This window comes from Amphiura filiformis, chromosome 17 (assembly GCF_039555335.1).
Source record: "Amphiura filiformis chromosome 17, Afil_fr2py, whole genome shotgun sequence".
NCBI classification, from domain to species: domain Eukaryota; kingdom Metazoa; phylum Echinodermata; class Ophiuroidea; order Amphilepidida; family Amphiuridae; genus Amphiura; species Amphiura filiformis.
This window is the reverse complement of record NC_092644.1, coordinates 19,114,563-19,133,148: the sequence shown is the minus strand read 5'-3', so window position 1 is coordinate 19,133,148 and position 18,586 is coordinate 19,114,563. Positions and strand designations below refer to the sequence as shown.

Below are 18,586 nucleotides of genomic sequence, written 5' to 3'. Positions count from 1 at the left end.
TTATTAAGGATTTGGTGAAGAGCCTTTTTGGAACGTTTGAATTTGTCTAATTTCAATGGTGCACAACCTTGTCTGTGTATTCTGGCCAGGACATGGACAATTGTTGTGCAATTTGTTTGTGGAATGTTTTGAAAGGCATTGGATTGATAAGAGAGATATGTTTTGTAATGGAAATGTATGATTCAAAGGTTTGATTCTTTGATGGAAGTCATCCGTGAACATTTGATTGCCTAACATGGAAATAGAGCATTCCTTGTATTTGTACTTGTACTTGTAATTGGCAACCATGTTGTTTTTGAGTTGCCACGTCGTTGTTCGGTTTGATTCAAGAAAAGAAGAAAAAAATCATACTGACACGAAACACCCATAAACACCAACAAAAAACAAATTTTATTGTATGAAAGAAAGATTGAATAAAAGAGAAATCAAAAAATATAAAAAATATTTTTGAGTATAGTAATAGCGTCGGTAATCGTTTGTGCCACCTATGGCTGTATGGAGCCATTTGCTTCGGAACTACCGACCATAATTTAGGATCAGCAAACGTTTGTACCACTCATGTTGGAGCATGAGCTTCGGAATTGCTGATCAATGGATCCAGCGAGTTTGTAATTCATCAAGTTCATCATGGACCGTCGGATTCCAGGGAACCCCGCAGTAAGGAGCAGCGTTGGAGCAGTAAGCCAGCAGCGCATGATCTTCTTCCAATGTTTCATCTGGAGTGCCGAACCGACGTGGATTATGTTATTTGGACAATGGACATTTGTGATTAGGACATGAACACTATTGATTAGGATTCAAGATAACTCATGGAACCAGTGATTCTTAGTGAAATTTGCTAAATTGTTTGATACCACAGTCAAAGAACTATAAAGCATCATTTGAACAATATTATGACTGTGAAATGTGACTATAGCGCTGCTACAGTGTGAACTCTTACATTATACTTAGTTATATTAGTGGAGAAATCATTATAGACAGTATATAATCTCCTTAAAGCGCCATTGTTGAATCAATAAGTGTTATATTCAGCTATCAACATAATCAGTAAAGTTAGAGATAAAAGATTATTGTTAAATTTTGGCAATGTTTTGGCCCAAATTTAGTTGGCCATTTTTGGATCAAAATTTATTGTTTGTTAATTAAAAAGAAGTGCTTAGTAATTGCATGTTTGACACATGGCAATTAAGGGGCCGGTATGTAGCCACCACCTTCTGTCTTGGAAATTTACCTGACTGGCGCCCTCTATTTTGGATTACCAGCTAGAGATGCACTAAATCATAAGATAAAAGTCACAGAATTGTTTGACCATCTCGGAGTAGATTTACCTTTTCTACCGTAAAGATTACGTAAAGATTACGTATTATTGCATAAGTGGATGGATATTATGTTGTGCCAGGAAATAAATCACTTGTAGTCTGAGATCCAACAAGAACGGATAAGTACTATTGTGTTTCCTAGCTGTTATATTATATGCAAATCTTGCGTGTATTGGGAAAATGGTCATTCGAGTCATGTCAAACCAAATTTGTGATGTCAAGAATAGAACAAAAGGGTTCGCTAATGAGCAGCGATAGACTCAAGAACGAGTCAGAAATTAGACCCTACACCATGTGATCCCGCATATGATAACGCGACGGTGGGATGTTGCTCATTAATCTGTGGATAACCAACGCAAAATTTAACGGTAAAATAGTGTTAAAATGGCGAAGGTAATCGTTGTATTCGGTGCTACTGGATTGCAGGGCGGTGGGGTTGTTACAGCTCTATTGAAGAATAAAAACTTTGAGGTTCGAGGCGTCACGAGGAATGCAAAGAGTGATAAGGCAAAGGCGCTTGAAACACAAGGTAGGCCTATTAAATTGTACTTGTTTTTTGCCCGGGGGTGCCAGTTGAACCGTCAATGAAGTCATCACCGACCAAAATTTCGCGGTAAAAGGGTATCTTTTTAAGCATAGGCCACGTCCCGCGCGGGACGCGAAAAGGGTCTCAATTTTGGTGTTTTCTGGAAAAAAGGGTACCTTTTTTACAATAGATATGTCGGCGTTTTGGGTTCATGAAAAATCAAAGTCCAGCATTTGACGTCAGCCGCTGTTTTCGTTCCTGATTGTAAACAACTTCTTACTTCCGGGTCTGTAAGTGTAATATATTAGTCTTGATATTCCAGGCTATTTCATATTATAACAGAAATTGTATGTAAAGGGATTGGAAATACACTAGGTAAATATTGCTTTCTACCTTCGTCAGTGAAAAGGGTCATTGGGACATGTAAGGTCAGTGATATGGGTACCTTTGTTTGCACCATGGCTGTGGTCAGTGATTTGGGTATCCTTTTTTCATAGCAGGTCAGTGGTAAGGGTTACCTTTCAGCCCTTGGGCATGTCAGTGTTTTGGGTGAAAAATAAAAGTGTCTGGTCAGTGATGACAACATGCAATGGTATATGAGTGGCACCCCCGGGGTTTTTTGCTACTCCTTGGTATAACAGAGACTGGTTGTGGACTGAAATAATGATACCTACTAGAAAATCCCACTTGTAATATAAGGGCGCATAACACTAAATATAATAATACAACATCTGACTATAATTATTTGGAAATTCGAATTCTTTAAACCTTCTTTACAACATAAAATGTCGTCTCTTTCAAACTTTCCAACCTTACTGGTAGTCTAGTGGTTTTTTTTATCAATGACAGTCATCGTGATCATGTAATAAATTGATGTCAAATGAGAGATCCTATTTTTCTCATTAACATATTGAAACTAGGAGTTCCAAATCGGTGCATTTCCGAACTTAAAGATATCATCAATAAACTGTTGAACTAGTCTCAAACGTGGTATAGCACATTCGAGACTAATTTGACAGTTTTGATGATTTCTCCGGAAATATACCGATTTAGAACTCCTAATTTCAATATGTTAATGAGAAAAGTATGAGCTAGTTTCACCTGATAGCATATAGTAATACCAATATCTGCATTTTAATGGGGGTAAAGTGGGGGATGCGGCTATCAATCATGTTTATACTCACCTTTAATTGGTTCATAAAATGCATGTTGGCATATGTAATAATATTTTGCAACAGAATACGTTCAACCATAGACTATTTATTGTGTGTTCTCAGTAGTTATCATGGTTATTGGGCCTAGTTGGATTTGAAACTGCTTAAATTATCCGCTATAAGTGGAGTGTCGCTTTTAATTCAAAATGAAATTAAAATAATTATATGCATGTAGTCTGTCAAAAAAAAAGAATCAAATTCTGTATTTTTCCTTTTCGAAGGTGTCAAAGTAGCTGAAGGAAATCTTTATGATCCCAAGTCTTTATCTAACGTATTATCAGGATGTTATGGTGTATTTGGAGTGACAAACTTCTGGGAACATATGGACGCAAACAAAGATATCCAACAGGTGAGAATAATTTACAAATGATATACGGTACGGTAGCGATGCATGACCTTACACATATACGACCACCCCCCACACCCCCCCCCCCCGCCCCCAAGAGATCAGTTTTTCGTAGATGATCATCACATTTGTAAGGGTTCTAAAAATAGATTTCCTTGTTTGTCATGATTTTTGTTCTTGGAGTTCCTGATATGCTATATTTATAGGCAGTGGCTGGTAATCTACAAAGAGGATACCCCATGTAGGAAAGGAATGCCAAGGAACATCAAAGGAGAAATATTGGTACAATCAGGAACACTGGCTGAGCTAGTTTATTAAATGTGTCTTACGCAAGAAGACCGTTAGTCCATTTGGCCCCTCAACATGTATAGTAAAGGGTAAAGGTAAGGAGACGACCCTGTATAAACAGTGATCGGAGTGCCCATCTCTGTTTCATTGGCGATTGGGCCAGACTCCTCCATGTAATGTTGCTATAGGGGGATCGCTACACCTCCTCCACAGCGATTCTGTTACCTTCCCAGCATTTAAGAATGCCGGTACCCATTTAAACACCTGGGTGGAGAGGAGTAATCGAGATAAAGTGCCTTACTCAAGGGCACAACACGATGGCGTCGCCGGGGCTCGAACTCGCAACCTTCCGATTATGAGTCAGGACTTCCGATTATGAATCAGTGCCCGTTCTGCTCGGCCAACGTGCAACATGTATACACTAACTTAAGGGCTGGGGTATGAACGTTTGGACAGTATTTATTTTGGGACATTAGAGCACATCAGACATATCGAATTGCATTCTGAATACGAAGAATGTCATTCTGATATCAAATAATTTTGGTTTTTGAAATTCGCAATTTAATACACATTTGATGGCAAATCATTAAAAATTGATATTTTTGATATTTAACAGTACTTGAAGTAAACTTTATAAATCTGATGATTTATACTTAACGTGTATGTAGGTGGGATGAAATGCCGACGATCAATTAAAAATTTTGACCTTTCGTATTGAAGATATGGATTTTTTTTCCCAAAACACCAAAAAAAATTAGGTCTTTTAGGAAAAATCTATATCTTCAATATGAAAGGTCAAAATTTTCAATTGACCGTCGGCTTTTCCTCCTGCTACATATACTTTAAGAATATATCATTAGATTTATATAATTTACTTCGAGGACTGTTATATATCAAAAATTTGAAAAATATCAAATTTTTATAATTTGTCATAAAATTGGTATTATATTGTGATTTTCAAAAATGTAAATTATTTGATATCAGAAAGACATGCTTCGTATTCAGAATGCAATTCGTTAGGTCTGAGGTGCTCTCATGTCTCTCAAAAAATACTGTCGAAACGCAATAAACGCTCATTTTAGATCCCTTAAAAGTTACGAATAGTTTATTAGGGTTTTATCATATTTAATACATGTTCCAAGATGAAAACATCATGAAAGGTTGTGAAAGATTTGTTTTGACCCCTGAACATGCAAAAACATTACCAAACTATACGCAACTTTAGTGTATACATGTTGAGGGGCCAAGTGGACTTATGGTCTTCTTGCTTACTGTTTTTTTTTCTTTCAAAGGGAAAGAATTTGGTTGATGCATGCAAAGCTGCCGGTGTAAAACATCTGATATTCAGCGGTCTAGAAGAGGTCAAAGGTAAACTTGGGAAACCATGCCACCATTTTGATGCCAGAGCTGAGATAGAGAAGTACATGTTTGCGTCGGGAGTACCAAGTACCAGCGCACGATATTGTTTCTATTTCGAAAAATTTCTGGACTTTGTAAAGGAGAGTGCGCAAAAGGATGACAAGGGCTCGTTTGTGATCGGTAAAAATTCCTTTATTCTAACCATACAATCTAACCATCAAATCTAACCCATATATCATTATACTATAATCACAACCACATTGTGATTTAACACGTAGGGCTATATGTGACCGGACACTACGAATCAGCCCGTAAAGTCGGCCCCGGTTAAGTTTGTTTTATTTTGTGTTTAGAAAATAATATCATAAGCTTTAAAATGGTACATCAATTGACTTCAAATGATATCCAGAAGCGGTGTTATGGTTTGTTGAACTCTGCTCCTTCAACAAAATGGTACCCTTTTTCGGTTCTACATGTGTCTCTTTTTCCACATTGTTTGTAATAACTATCAAGCAGTCATAATTGGCGATCATTTCAAATCATTCCAAGTCAACGAGGTACAGGAATATCCTCTCATTGTTAATTGCAATTGTAACCCACCACTTGCAACAGGATTTAGCCAAAGCAAACAAAGACCAGAGGTGTTAAGAATTCTATACGCATCTAAGGTAGAAGCTTATAATCCTCTTCAACAACAGGATTATTGATTGGTTTAAAAGGAGATACATGTCGCGCCAACTTGAGGTACCATTGAATACGACCTTCATGCACATTTTACACTGTAATTCAGAATACAATTTAGGACATTTGCGGCTCATTCGTGCTGTACGGTAACATATAAATATCATATATGTTTAAAATAATGTAGTATATTATTATTATAATGTAGATATTTCCTTGTCAATGTAAAAAATACTATTAAAAATATTATTTATCATAATAGGCCTAATAATTACAAGTACGTTATGAATCGATATGCACCATTAGACTACACAAATGTTCATCTTTTAGTACCGTGATGTATTTTTAAAGACAGTTTTTGTTTTATTTGAACGTATTAGGCATACCCATGGAAGGCAAACCGTTGTATCTGGGTTCTGCCACCGGATCTGGCAACGCTGTGGCCGCTATGTTTGCCTCTCCCGGACCCTACATTGGGAAAGCAGTCGGATTAGCTGGAGACTTGAAAACTGTTGACGAATGTATGGACATTTTCAACAAACATCTGGCTCCAAAAACCTTCAAAGCCAGTGAGGTAAGTGAACGTATCTGATTTGATAATTGGGTTATTCCATTTGAAATCCGCATGCAGTTATGTCTACAGCAGAATTCACTCCGGAGAATTCACCACGACCTTTGCAGCACTTAAACCCCATTAAACCATGATAAAAAAACCCCGAAACGGCTAACTATATAGATATTAACAATTCATAACCTCATTACTATACGCGATGTGCTTAATCCAATCACATATACAGACCCTGCACATAATACTAATATTTAAATACGCGCACGCAGATACAAGTTATTGAAAAAAGTATAATGACCGCGTCTCGTGACGTAGCTAAAGATACACTTTACAACGACCGCGTCTCGTGACGTGTTTGCATTCGAACTAAACTGCTCCAAAAAAGAAACTTACCAGGTAAGAAATTTGTCTGTCAAATTCAAACGACAAATTGTGTTACACTAAATGGGATATGAGTGGAAGCAGTGTTAATTGACGCGAATTTTTACACCTCATTTGTTGCAAACGGATGAGTATTTTTGAAGTTATGCTTATTTAACCGAACCTATCCACTGGAATGAAAGTTGCACTCATACCACTTGAGATGGTTGGCAGTATACAGGTGTAATCAGTGCTCTCCTCTTCTTCTTTGCATGACTAACTTTCCTATTGCTTCTTGTGAGGATGAAGAATGATCAAAGTTCAATGACAATTGTCCTTATTCAATCATTCATTGGGGCGGACCTGCAACTTTCAAATTTGATAGTAGGCTTGTTCAAATGAGCATAACTTCAAAAGTTTTGATCTGTTTGCGACAAATGAGGTGTCAAACTCCGCGTAAATGTACACCGCTTCCACTCATATGCTATTCAGTATAATACGATTTGTCGTTTGACATCGCGTGATTGCGCGCGAGTGTGATTGGTCGCTAGCGGTATTTCCTTACCCGGCTATTCGATTTTTGACATTTAAAGGAAATCTGTATCATAAACTAATCAATGGCTAATATAGTTATATACCCCTAAATTAAACATACCAGACGGTCTATATGAATTTCGGAATATTTCTAACAAAGAAAAAGCACTTTTAATCCTTCGTTTCTGCGATTCATGGAAGCCGCCATGATAGCTGCTTGCGAATCCTTTCTGCCACAAGCGGTAGTGTAACCTTTCACACAGACCCTCGACTACCTTCGGCGAGCGTGTGTTGCTGTATGGCATTCGCGACCCTCACAGCGAATTTTTGTTTTAGTGCAGTTTTTACACTTTTCGTTCTCAAAAGACATTGTTGATCATAAATATTACTTAAAATACATTTTTGTATGTTCTTCTGTAGTTTTATGGGTAAAATTGTCGCGTTTTCTTTTGAACGAATGTTGAATCTGAACTTTGGTAGTATTCGCTTCGTGTCACCAAAGTTCACGAGGGACGAGGCTTGTGGCACGGATTTCGCTGGTTTCAAAATCGGGGTGCCGTTACAGCGTAATAAAAACACATCGGGTATCAATATGGCAGCCACCCTGGATTGCAAACTTACCGCTGATCGTCGTAAAGAATTACGAATTTCTCCTTTATTTGGACGTATATAAGCTTGGGACTTTTACTGTTTGTTGTTTTTATTATTATTGCAACTATATAGCCATTGATTAGTTTATGGTACACATTTCCTTTAAAGGAAGAAAATGTGACGCACCTCGGGATATTTCTTGGTTCCAAAGCACAATGTTTAGCTATTTCACAATACCCTCAAAACAACTGATGCACAGCCATTAACCTCTAAATAACTCTCTGTCAGCTAATTAGCCTATTAGCAAAATCGCTATCACTGCACACAAATCTTAGACAATCAATATTCATTGCTTGCTTCCCACGGCCCCGCCCACATGGCTAGTTAGTTTGGGCATTAATTTCAAACTCCATATCAGACAGTTAAAACTCCATATTGGGGAGGTCTCGACAACAAAGTTCCCAGAATCGCATGTCAATCATATTTAGATGACCATTGACCATAGAGAGCGCGAATTGAAGTGTATTTACAGCTTCTATGGCTGAAATTTATCAAACCGAACATATGATGACGCCCCTTCAAAGTTGGCGCTATCGCGAGCAAATTTTGACATTGAAATTACAGAGCGACTGTCATAAAATTTTTGAAAGACTCTTCGGAATAATAGTTCGACAACAGCTTTCCCGTGACATTGTTTACTTCAAATTATAGTATGTTAAGGAATAAGGATGAATATTATATTCTATGGCTAATATTTGGGGAAGGGTTTTCCCACCAGGTCATTAACTAGTCCGTTGCCTATACCTACAGTACAGTGAGTGATCGAGAGGGCAATCGTCAATTAGAGCGCCATTATTTGCACTGAATAGGAAAAACGGACAATGACTGCCCCTGTGGAAGACATTACCTTAATTTTCCATACAGGGGGTGTAGATATCAAATGGAGTCACATAATTGAGGTAACCCCATTTGAAATCTACACCCCCTATGTGGAAGACTAAAATCATGTCTTTAATTGGGGTGTATGGATTTCAAATAGAATAGCCCATTGCAAGTACTTTGGGTGCATTTTCTTAAAATGATCTGCTCAGTTTTAAATAGAAACAAATTTGACAAGGAAAACTATTCAGATGAGGACAAACCAGATTTCTCTTCCAAATAAACAGATTTCTCTTCAAAGAGAATCGGAGATTTTAAATTTGATCTCGTCAAAGAGAATAGGAGATTTTAAATTTTATAAGATTGCCTTGTCACTTAAAAAATGAATAGGTTCTTGTCAAAAATGACCCAACATATCAAATTTGATTAGTTTGTCTTGTCAAGAAATATTTTAATTTGTTTGTTCTAGCATTCTACATTTCCCAAAAATAATTACCGTTTTTCTCCGAAATCCTGTGTACATGATTCTCAACGCTACACATGCAGACAATATCCTCGAAACATTATAGACATTTATCACAATTTGACATAACTTAAAAAAAAATACTGAAATATTTTTGTAAGGTGAAGGTCAACATGTAATGATTAATGATATCAATTCAAACATCGCGCTATCGGCGCAACAAACCCTCGCATGGTATTCGCTGTAGAAGTGACGCAAGGCTACCATAGCAATAGATGAATACAATATTTTACTATATCGCTCTGCACTAAACGTTCACGCGATACCTATCCATTGAATCATATCATGCTGATTACTCGCACCTGTAGGATTAGTGTCTTTGAAAAGAGCGGTATTTTTTATTCAATCTATGATTGCAGACATACACAGGTGATGAGTGCAACTTGCTTGTAGTACAGGGCGATATAGTCAAAAATTGTATTCATCTATTGCTATGGTAGATAATCCGGTTATGACGTCACTTCTACAGCGATTTGAAGGTCGTAACAGTTAATCTGATAACAATAGCCTAACTGTTTCCAGTCCCTTCATTACATGGTCCCTGGTCTTATGCCCAAGCCTGCCATATCAGGCCTTGCCGTTTGAGGCGAGCGATCGCTCTCGCTCGACCAAACTCAATTTCTAGCGAGCGATTCAACTCGCCAAAGACACTAAATATCACTCGCTGCGAATCGCCCAAAATTGAATCCAATATCAATTTACATGCAAGTTTCAGCACTTCAGTGTATCCTGTATCCGATCTACCGTAATAAATTAGCCTTAAACCTGGATACGAAAGAAAGGTTGTGAAGCTTTGTGAACAGTGTGTAATATTGTTTCATATTAGTATATATGAATGATTTTTCAGACCTTTTCGATTAAAATGTAGAGAGTGATTCAACCACTCGCCTAGCATCATGCTAGCGAGTGATTGACCACTCGCCTTTCAAATCTAGACGGCAAGGCCTGCCATATAGATGCAATTGAGATGGTTTGGAATCCATCAAAGGACGTGCTATTCTGTTCATATTCATAAGTATTTCAAACATTCTTATGTAAATGACACCACAAACTTACTGCTAAATGCAAAAACTTTTAATTATTGACACCAACAAAGTTGTGGCATGATCTCAAATTGGTAAACATTTGTATATGAAAATGAGGCATACCAACATAGTATTATATTTTATTGAAAGACGAAAGAGTTGTCAATGATTTGCTTCTTGCATAATTAGAAAGAGTGGGCACCCTTAAGTACCAGAAACTTATAATCTAGATGAGAAGAAATATTGATTATGAGGAAAAGCAGAGTGCCAAGTTAAAAGTGGCGTAGATTTCTTTTTGACATCGGGGGATGGGGTTTGAAAAAAATATTGAAGTATAGTGAATCCAGTACCTTTTGGCGATAGAATAAGTTTATGGTACAATTGCGCACGAAGCGCGCGAACAAATTTGCTATTTTGAAGCTAAAATGATTATTTATGATACAAACTAGGAATAAATGGGCGCGAAGCGCGCAAAAATGTGCATTTTTGGGGCCAAAATTGGCAAATATGAGGTTAATTTGGTCAGAAACCCATATTCAGGCGTCAACATGGGGGGATGATTGTATGGACCATCCCCCTGACAAATTATTGAGGGGGGATTTACCCCCCCCATACTTCCATGGCCTATGCAAGTTAAATTTGGCAGAGCTAAACTGTAGTGCACCCAAACAGTATTGTGTGCGCTCGACCGTATAATTCAGTATGCAAAGAACTATGAAATGATCTCCCGTATTTTTCTTTCGTTGTTCATTTTTTTTTAATTTTCATGATTTCGCAGATAACAGCTGAACAATTTTCTCAATTTCCATTTCCTGCGGCCGCCGATTTGGGCGCAATGTGCCAGTTCTTACAATTGGGCGTCATGGAACGTGATTTGGAGCTTACCAAACAACTAGATCCATCAACTTTGAACTTTGAGGACTGGGTTAAGGCAAACATAGACGCACTCAACGCCGCGTATCAATAAAGTAAAAGATGGCAATAAAACCCGGTTAGCGTTTCAAAAAACTTGTTTCCTGTAGCCCTGAATATTGTTATGTGCCCCCAACATATTCCATAATGTTCATTAAAATTTATGTACTTTATCACGAAACATTATTTTTCACTAGTTTGGATATTAATCTCCATTTGTGTCTACATGGAAGATGGTAATGTTAATGATGATTAAAGTGATCAAGAAATTTATATTTAGCAGTGTTTAGAAATTTCTGGACGCTAACACCCCGCCGCCAACGGCCAATACGCGCTAGCCAGCAAATCTCCAAATCGGTGAGCCCTGTCATATTTTGTCCTTGGTACTTGTATCTGTCCCGCTGATTTTGTCATCAAATAGCAAGATAACGGGACGGTAATTATCCCAAATAATCGGTTATACAGGAAGATAGATTATTAAAGTATGAATTTCTGCAGTTCATTCTTGTATTGGACTGTTATATGAGTTTGATGGCCAATTTTTAAAAACAGTTAAGAAGCCGTGACGTCACACCATTGTTTAAAATATTATTATTTGCCTCTGGGGGACCCACTCAGTATATATGAGCGGGTATAGGAGCTGGGTATACCTGTCATGATGCAGTCATGTCTACAGTAGAATTCACCACGACCTTTGCAAGACTTAAACCCCATTAAAAGGCGGAAATGACACACTTATGCTTCTGCTCTCATTCAAAAATCACATTTACGCTCTACCAAATAGGGGCCATCTTAGATTTCTGGGCAAAAATTATGTTATAACGTCAAATTAATGTCAGATTCGGATTTCTTGGGGTCGACTTACCGGAAAAAGTGTCTTTGTACACGATTTTAGGTAATCTGGTTCAAAACTTTTTTTTTTCAAGATGGCGCCGGCGGCCACCATCTTGGATTTCTGGGTAAATATGAGTTCGTAATGTCAAAGTAATGTCAAATTTGAAATCCTTGTGGTCGACTTATCCAAAAAAGTGTCTTTGTACACGATTTTAGGTCCTCTTGTTCAAGAGGAATGTCAGAATCGGAATCCTTGTAGGCCTACTCGACATATCCGAAAAAGTGTCTTTGTGCATGATTATAGGTGCTCTGGTTCAAAATTTAAATTTTCAAAATGGTGGCGGCGGCCATTTTGGATTTTGGCCTCTAGCGAAAAATGCCGGGATTTTCGCGAGGGACATGGTGGCTATTTTGTTTCTAAATCAGTTCGGGGGCACTGCTAATTCAAAGACGTCTCTGATATCAAATACTCTTGAAGCGTCATGTCACCTTGCAGTATCATATTTCAGAGACGTCTCATAAATCACATACTCCCTAGTTTCAAAACCCAGTCGCAAACGATATAAGTAATTTTGATGAACGTGCCAGCGCAGTGGGAATAGTTTTGTGTATAGGCCTTATCAGGGTTGTAGCTAGCCCAAGTTGAGCATGTTGAGTGCCTGCTAATTTATACTATCCACTTTATCAATTGGATAGTAAAATTGGGATTTTTTTTTACCTCAAAACATTTGATTTTAGCCATTGCAATCTAAGTGTGTTCTGGGACCATTTGCCAGAATTTGCACAGATAGATATAATTTTTGCACAGGTAGATATTTGCTAAACATAGGAAAGCTTATTGTAATACACTCAGCTTCGTTCCGATGTGCTGCATCTAGTGCCGAACTGTCAACAAAGCTCCACGTATGTGATATCACAGACCCCCGTATGTGAAATCACTGACCCGTCTTTGAAATCAGAGACGTCCGGTTATTACGAGTGCCCCGAACTGAAATGGTCCATAAAAGTCGAATCAATCGTCAAACCTTACTAGCCAGAGAGTGGTCACCAAATTGAACTTTTTGACCTAACTATAATATGGTAAAATTCAGTGTCCAATTTCAATTGGACAATTTTAAACGTATTATTAAAATGGCGCCAGACCAAAGAACGTTGACCTTTGACACGTTTCTGCCCGTAAACTTTGCAGATACAGCAATTAAATATATTAAATATACATTTCTCGTATGACCATGATGACCAGACAAATAATTATACAACATGATTGGAATATGTATCGACTTTTGACCCCTGATTGACCCGTACCTACAATTATGAGAACTTTGAAGAACGCAGTTTAAAAGAATTTGTTCAGTATCCTTCAGGCAGGAATTTGTTATTTGGCTAGTTAGCATTTGGCTAGTTAAATTCAAAATCAATAGAGGGCATCCTAATTTGGCTAGTTAAATGTTGGTCGCTCAGGCTAGTTAAATTTTAGTCCATCAGGCTAGTTAAAATGTTGTCCCTCGGGCTAGTTATATTTTTGTCGCTCAGGCTAGTTAAATTTTTGTCCCTTAGGCTAGTTAAATTTTAGTCCCTCAGGTTAGTTAAAATTTTGTCCCTCGGGCTAGTTAAATTTTAAACTCTCGGGCTAGTTAAATTTTAGACTCTCAGGCTAGTTAAAATTTTGTCCCTCAGGCTAGTTAAATCAGATGAACATTTATAAAATTGCTTTATACCACCCAGATGGACAAGTGAGTATGATAACACAAAAGCTGAGGTGAGGCTATCATGGTCTTGACACGGTGGAGGTCAGCATGGTCTGACTAGCAGACCACATGTCTGGGATGGGGCAGGTCAAACTCCAAGGGGAACATATGCTAATGAGGGTGGGACAGGGAATTGGACAGGTCATATTACATAATCAGGTTGCTGGGCAGCATGGGGTGTGAGTGGTAAGGGGAATTAAATAAACAATCTTTAATTTTGATAATATTTCAACACAGCTACATTATATGCCTACACAATCATGAAATTTAGAGCACCATGGGTAGCTTGATGGACACAAAATTAACTAGCCTGGGGCCAAAATTTAATTAGCCTGAGAGACCAAAATTTAACTCGCTTGAGGGACAAATGTTTAACTAGCCTGAGTGACAAAAATTTAACTAGCGCGAGGGACAAAATTGTAACTAGCCTAAGGGACACAAATTTAACTAGCCTGAGTGACAAAAATTTAACTAGCCTGAGATACCAAAATTTAACTCGCTTGAGGGACAAATGTTTAACTAGCCTGAGTGACAAAATTTTAACTAGTCTGAGCGACACAATTTTAACTAGCCTGAGGGACTAACATTTAACTAGCCTGAGGGACAAAATTTTAACTAGCCTGAGGGACAAAATTTTAACTAGCCTAAGGGACAAAAATTTAACTAGCCTGAGGGACAAAATTTTAACTAGCTTGAGAGACCAAAATTTAACTCGCTTGAGGGACAAAAATTTAACTAGCCTGAACGACAAAAATTTAACTAGCCTGAGGGACAAAATTTTAACTAGCCTGAGGGACTAATATTTAACTAGCCTGAGGGACAAAATTTTAACTAGCCTGAGGGACAAAATTTTAACTAGCCTGAGCGACACAATTTTAACTAGCCTGAGGGACTAACATTTAACTAGCCTGAGGGACAAAATTTTAACTAGCCTGAGGGACACAATTTTAACTAGCCTAAGGGACAAAAATTTAACTAGCCTGAGCGACAAAAATTTAACTAGCCTGAGGGACAAAATTTTAACTAGCCTGAAGGACAAAATTTTAACTAGCCTGAGGGACAAAATTTTAACTAGCCTGAGGGACAACATTTAACTAGCCTGAGGGACAAAATTTTAACTAGCCTGAGGGACACACTTTTAACTAGCCTGAGGGACAAAATTTTAACTAGCCTGAGGGACAAAATTTTAACTAGCCTGAGGGACAAAATTTTAACTAGCCTGAGGGACAAAATTTTAACTAGCCTGAGGGACAAAATTTTAACTAGCCTGAGGGACAAAATTTTGACTAGCCTGAGGGACACAATTTTAACTAGCCTGAGGGACAAAATTTTGACTAGCCTGAGGGACACAATTTTAATTAGCCTGTAGGACAAAATTTTAACTAGCCTGAGGGACAAAATTTTAACTAGCCTGAGGGACAAAATTTTAACTAGCCTGAGGGACAAAATTTTAACTAGCCTGAGGGACAAAATTTTAACTAGCCTGAGGGACAAAATTTTGACTAGCCTGAGGGACACAATTTTAACTAGCCTGAGGGACAAAATTTTGACTAGCCTGAGGGACACAATTTTAACTAGCCTGAGGGACACAATTTTAATTAGCCTGTACACAATTTTAGCCTGAGGGACACAATTTTGACTAGCCTGAGGGACACAATTTTAACTAGCCTGAGGGACACAATTTTAACTAGCCTGAGGGACACAATTTTAACTAGCCTGAGGGACACAATTTTGACTAGCCTGAGGGACACAATTTTGACTAGCCTGAGGGACACAATTTTGACTAGCCTGAGGGACACAATTTTAACTAGCCTGAGGGACTAACATTTAACTAGCCTCAGGGACTAATATTTAACTAGCCTGAAGGACAAACTTAACTAGCCTGAGGGACAAAATTTTAACTAGCCTGAGGGACAAAATTTTGACTAGCCTGAGGGACACAATTTTAACTAGCCTGAGGGACACAATTTTAATTAGCCTGTAGGACACAATTTTAACTAGCCTGAGGGACACAATTTTGACTAGCCTGAGGGACACAATTTTAACTAGCCTGAGGGACACAATTTTAACTAGCCTGAGGGACACAATTTTGACTAGCCTGAGGGACACAATTTTGACTAGCCTGAGGGACACAATTTTGACTAGCCTGAGGGACACAATTTTAACTAGCCTGAGGGACTAACATTTAACTAGCCTCAGGGACTAATATTTAACTAGCCTGAAGGACAAACTTTTAACTAGCCTTGGTGACCAACATTTAACTAGCCAAAATAGGACACCTTCTATTGATTTTGAATTTAACTAGCCAAATGCTAACTTGCCAAATAGTTACCCCCTTCAGGCAAGTCAGAACACTTCCAAACATTAACGATCTGGTCAGGGAACATTAGCGATGTTGCTCTCCTAAATACATGATGTATGACGTAGTGATATTAATATTAACATAATAATGAAACTATTTCTTCATATGAGGAGTTGGTCACACGAGACCGGGGAATGACAAACACACGTTTAAGAAATAGGTAAAACACTGTCTTTAAACTTCACTATAATCTTTAATTCTGATGCAACAGACAAGGTGTCGCGACACACATAACATATTATATCACTCATACATAAATTCTAAACAGTTCATTGGTTGTTTACCATTCATCATTTTTACTATCAGCCTCTCCGTGTGATAGTCTTTACCATCATAGTACCTGCCGTAGTGCGCCTGCGCCAAGCCGTGAGCTGACTCTTAGACTCTCCGATTTATTTATGGGTTGGATCCCAAAATGTGAAGTATATCACGGCAAAACATGGTGTTATGTTGATGAAAAATGTATTTCCTACCTTAAATAGTATTTTAGAAATAGAATTTATGTATGAGTGATATAAAACAAATATTAACTGTCTTAAATTCGTGTAATGGTCAAAATATAATCACTCGGTGAAAGATGGATTGTTCCATTCAACTCGCCGTTCCGGCTCGTGGAATGGAACAATCCATCTTTCACCTCGTGATTATATTTCGACCATCACACTCATAGATACACTGCAAAAACAAGTGTTTTTATTTAAACACCATATTGTGTTTATTAGAGCAACACTTAATAAACACATAATTCATGTTAATGGTTCTAACACTAATGTTAATGGTTCTAACACTAATGTTCATAAATTAACACTTGGTGTTATATTACAAACACTAATGTTTGTAATATAACACCAAGTGTTAATTTATGAACATTAGTGTTAGAACCATTAACATTAGTGTTAGAACCATTAACATGAATTATGTGTTTATTAAGTGTTGCTCTAAATAAACACAATATGGTGTTTAAATAAAAACGCTTGTTTTTGCAGTGTAGTTAATATTTGTATAACATAACACATGATTTCCAGTACGCTACACGATGTGGTCTCATCAAGAGCTAGACGCTGACTACCCATAGAGGTGGCAAGGGGATACCACTAAATTCACGGTTGTTCTTTTAGCAATGGAAACCTATGAAAAATCCCGCTGGTTTACTAACTAGAAAATGAGGCCAGTTATCGATCCGTTATGAATAATTCATATTCGACCCCTTGATCATGTTAATTAAGCTTGGCAAATAACGACGCCTCCTCTCCACATGGCTGGTGGTATACCACCCGTACCCCCTCAACATGGCTGGTGGTATACCATCCGTATCCCCAACCCCCTCCCATACACATTAATGGTGGTATACAACACGTATCCCCGGCCTCTATTGGAGCGCTCTATACCCTTATTGAACAGGCAGGGTTGGGGTACGGGTGGTATACCACTGGTTATTGCTTGTTTATACTAGTTAAAGGAAACATAATATTAGGCTTAAAATATAACTACTATCAGTGGCGTAATTAGGGGTGGGGGCAATGTGCCCCAGGCGTTTTTTTTTCTTCTCAAGTTATTTGTCTTTTGTCCTGTTTAATATTAAAGCAAAAAAGAAATCATTTTTAAATGACTAAAAAAAAAAAATTAAAAAAACGTGCCCCAGGCGCCACATTCAGGGGGGCGCCAAAATGACGGTGGATAAAAAAACAATCAATTCGGCGCCCTCTCCAAGCGGTGAAAGTCAAAATTTTCGCGGGCATTTCAGCACAAATAGTCATTTGAAAGATCAATTTAAGACCGAAATTTAACTTCATTGTAACCAAATTTCATAAAAGTGGTGTTTGTGCAAATTTTTGCGCGCTCCGCGCAAATTATTTCCAAATTGGATGGGGGCGCCATTATACTTCCTTGCCCTGGGCGCCACAACCACTAACTATGCCACTGACTACTATGAAGAAAATATGAGCTTTCTTTACATGCCAACATCTCATGGGTGTGCGCGTGGGCAATTCCATTTAAAATCCACACTACCCATGTGGAAGAGTTTGAAAATATCTTCCACATGGGGAGTATAAATTTTAAATGGAATGAACACATTAGCAGCTCCATTTGAAACACACCCTCCCTCAGTGGAAGATTCAGGTTGCTAATGACTCATTCCATTTGAAATTCATACTCCCACTGTGGAAGATATTTCCAAAATCTTTCACAGGGGGAGGTGGATTTTAAATGGAATAGCCCAATTTAAGATTATAATGTTCTTGTTTCTGTGCAAGTGCAAAAGATCATCTTCCTTGTTTTAATTTTGAAAAAAAGTGCTGAATAGTTATAACTAATTTTATTATTAAAAAAATTAAAAGTGTTTTAATTCAATTGCTTACGAATATATATGATTTATTAATGTCGGAACACTTTCAAAAAGTATTCGTAATGTTTCAAGTCATTTTTATTTAGTTCTAACGATTGTTTGTTGACAAATAGGTATTTACGAATGAATATTTGCTGGCGACCGAATACTGTTCGCCAACAAACAATAAT

The 18,586-nt window shown here is 37.8% G+C and overlaps 1 protein-coding gene across 1 annotated transcript; it reads left to right on the top strand.

Moving 5' to 3' along the window:
- The first annotated feature begins 1,615 nt into the window (after positions 1-1,615).
- On the top strand, positions 1,616-11,622 carry LOC140137419 (nmrA-like family domain-containing protein 1). The gene is made up of 5 exons (XM_072159070.1): positions 1,616-1,848; positions 3,281-3,408; positions 4,986-5,232; positions 6,114-6,307; positions 10,992-11,622. The coding sequence occupies exons 1-5, from the start codon at positions 1,704-1,706 to the stop codon at positions 11,178-11,180; spliced, it is 903 nt and encodes a 300-aa protein (XP_072015171.1). The 5' UTR covers positions 1,616-1,703; the 3' UTR covers positions 11,181-11,622.
- The last annotated feature ends 6,964 nt before the right edge of the window (positions 11,623-18,586 follow it).

Coding starts and splice junctions, on each gene's coding strand:
- LOC140137419 (XM_072159070.1), top strand. CDS start 1,704: ATGGCGAAGGTAATCGTTGTATTCGGTGCTACTGGATTGCAGGGCGGT. Junction 1,849..3,280: donor AAAGGCGCTTGAAACACAAG/GTAGGCCTATTA, acceptor TCCTTTTCGAAG/GTGTCAAAGTAGCTGAAGGA. Junction 3,409..4,985: donor CAAACAAAGATATCCAACAG/GTGAGAATAATT, acceptor TTTCTTTCAAAG/GGAAAGAATTTGGTTGATGC.